Raw genomic sequence first — 884 nt, 5'->3', positions numbered from 1 at the left:
GATGGATGGATGGATGGATGGATGGATGGATGGATGGATGGATGGATGGATAGGTGAGTGGATGGGTGGATAGCTAAGTGGATGGATAGATGGAGGGATCATGGATGGGTGGGTAAGTGGGTGGGTAGGTGGGTGGGTAGATGGATGGATGGATGGATGGATGAATGGGTGGGTGGATGGATGGACGGATGGATGAATGGGTGGGTAGAGGGATGAATGGATGGATGGATGGATGGGTAAGTGGGTGGGTTGGTGGATGGGTAGATGGATGGATGGATGAATGGGTGGGTGGGTGGGTGGATGGATGGATGGATGGATGGATGAATGGGGTCGGCGGATGGATGGATGGATAATGGATGGGTGGGTAAGTGGGTGGGTTGGTGGATGGGTAGATGGATGGATGAATGGGTGGGTGGATGGATGGGTGAGTGGATGGATGGATGGATAATGGATGGGTGGGTAAGTGGGTGGGTTGGTGGATGGGTAGATGAATGGATGGATGAATGGATGGATGAATGGGTGGGTGGGTGGGTGGGTGGGTGGATGGATGGATGGATGGATGGATGGATAATGGATGGGTGGGTAAGTGGGTGGGTTGGTGGATGGGTAGATGGATGGATGGATGAATGTGTGGGTGGATGGATGGATGGGTGGGTGGATGGATGGATGGATAGATAAGTGGATGGATGGATAATGGATGGGTGGGTAGGTAGGTGGGTTGGTGGATAAGTGGATGGATGGGTGGATGGATGAATGGGTAGGTGGATGGATGGATGAGTTGATGGGTGGATGGACAAGTTGATGGATAGATGGATGGATAAAGGATGGGTGTGTAGGTGGGTGGGTCAGTAGATGGGTAGATGGATGGGTGGACTGGTAAGGGA

The 884-nt window shown here is 52.7% G+C and overlaps 1 protein-coding gene across 1 annotated transcript; it reads right to left on the bottom strand.

Annotated features, from left to right (window-relative positions):
* On the bottom strand, window positions 1–669 carry LOC132527805 (guanine nucleotide exchange factor subunit RIC1-like; the record flags this gene model as incomplete). The annotated part of the gene is made up of 1 exon (XM_060163848.1): window positions 1–669. A coding segment is annotated over one exon (669 nt), but the record flags the coding sequence as incomplete, so codon positions are not given.
* Window positions 670–884: the final 215 nt, after the last annotated feature.

Source organism: Lagenorhynchus albirostris, chromosome 10 (genome assembly GCF_949774975.1).
Source record: "Lagenorhynchus albirostris chromosome 10, mLagAlb1.1, whole genome shotgun sequence".
NCBI lineage: Eukaryota > Metazoa > Chordata > Mammalia > Artiodactyla > Delphinidae > Lagenorhynchus > Lagenorhynchus albirostris.
This window is presented reverse-complemented; position numbering and strand designations above follow the sequence as displayed.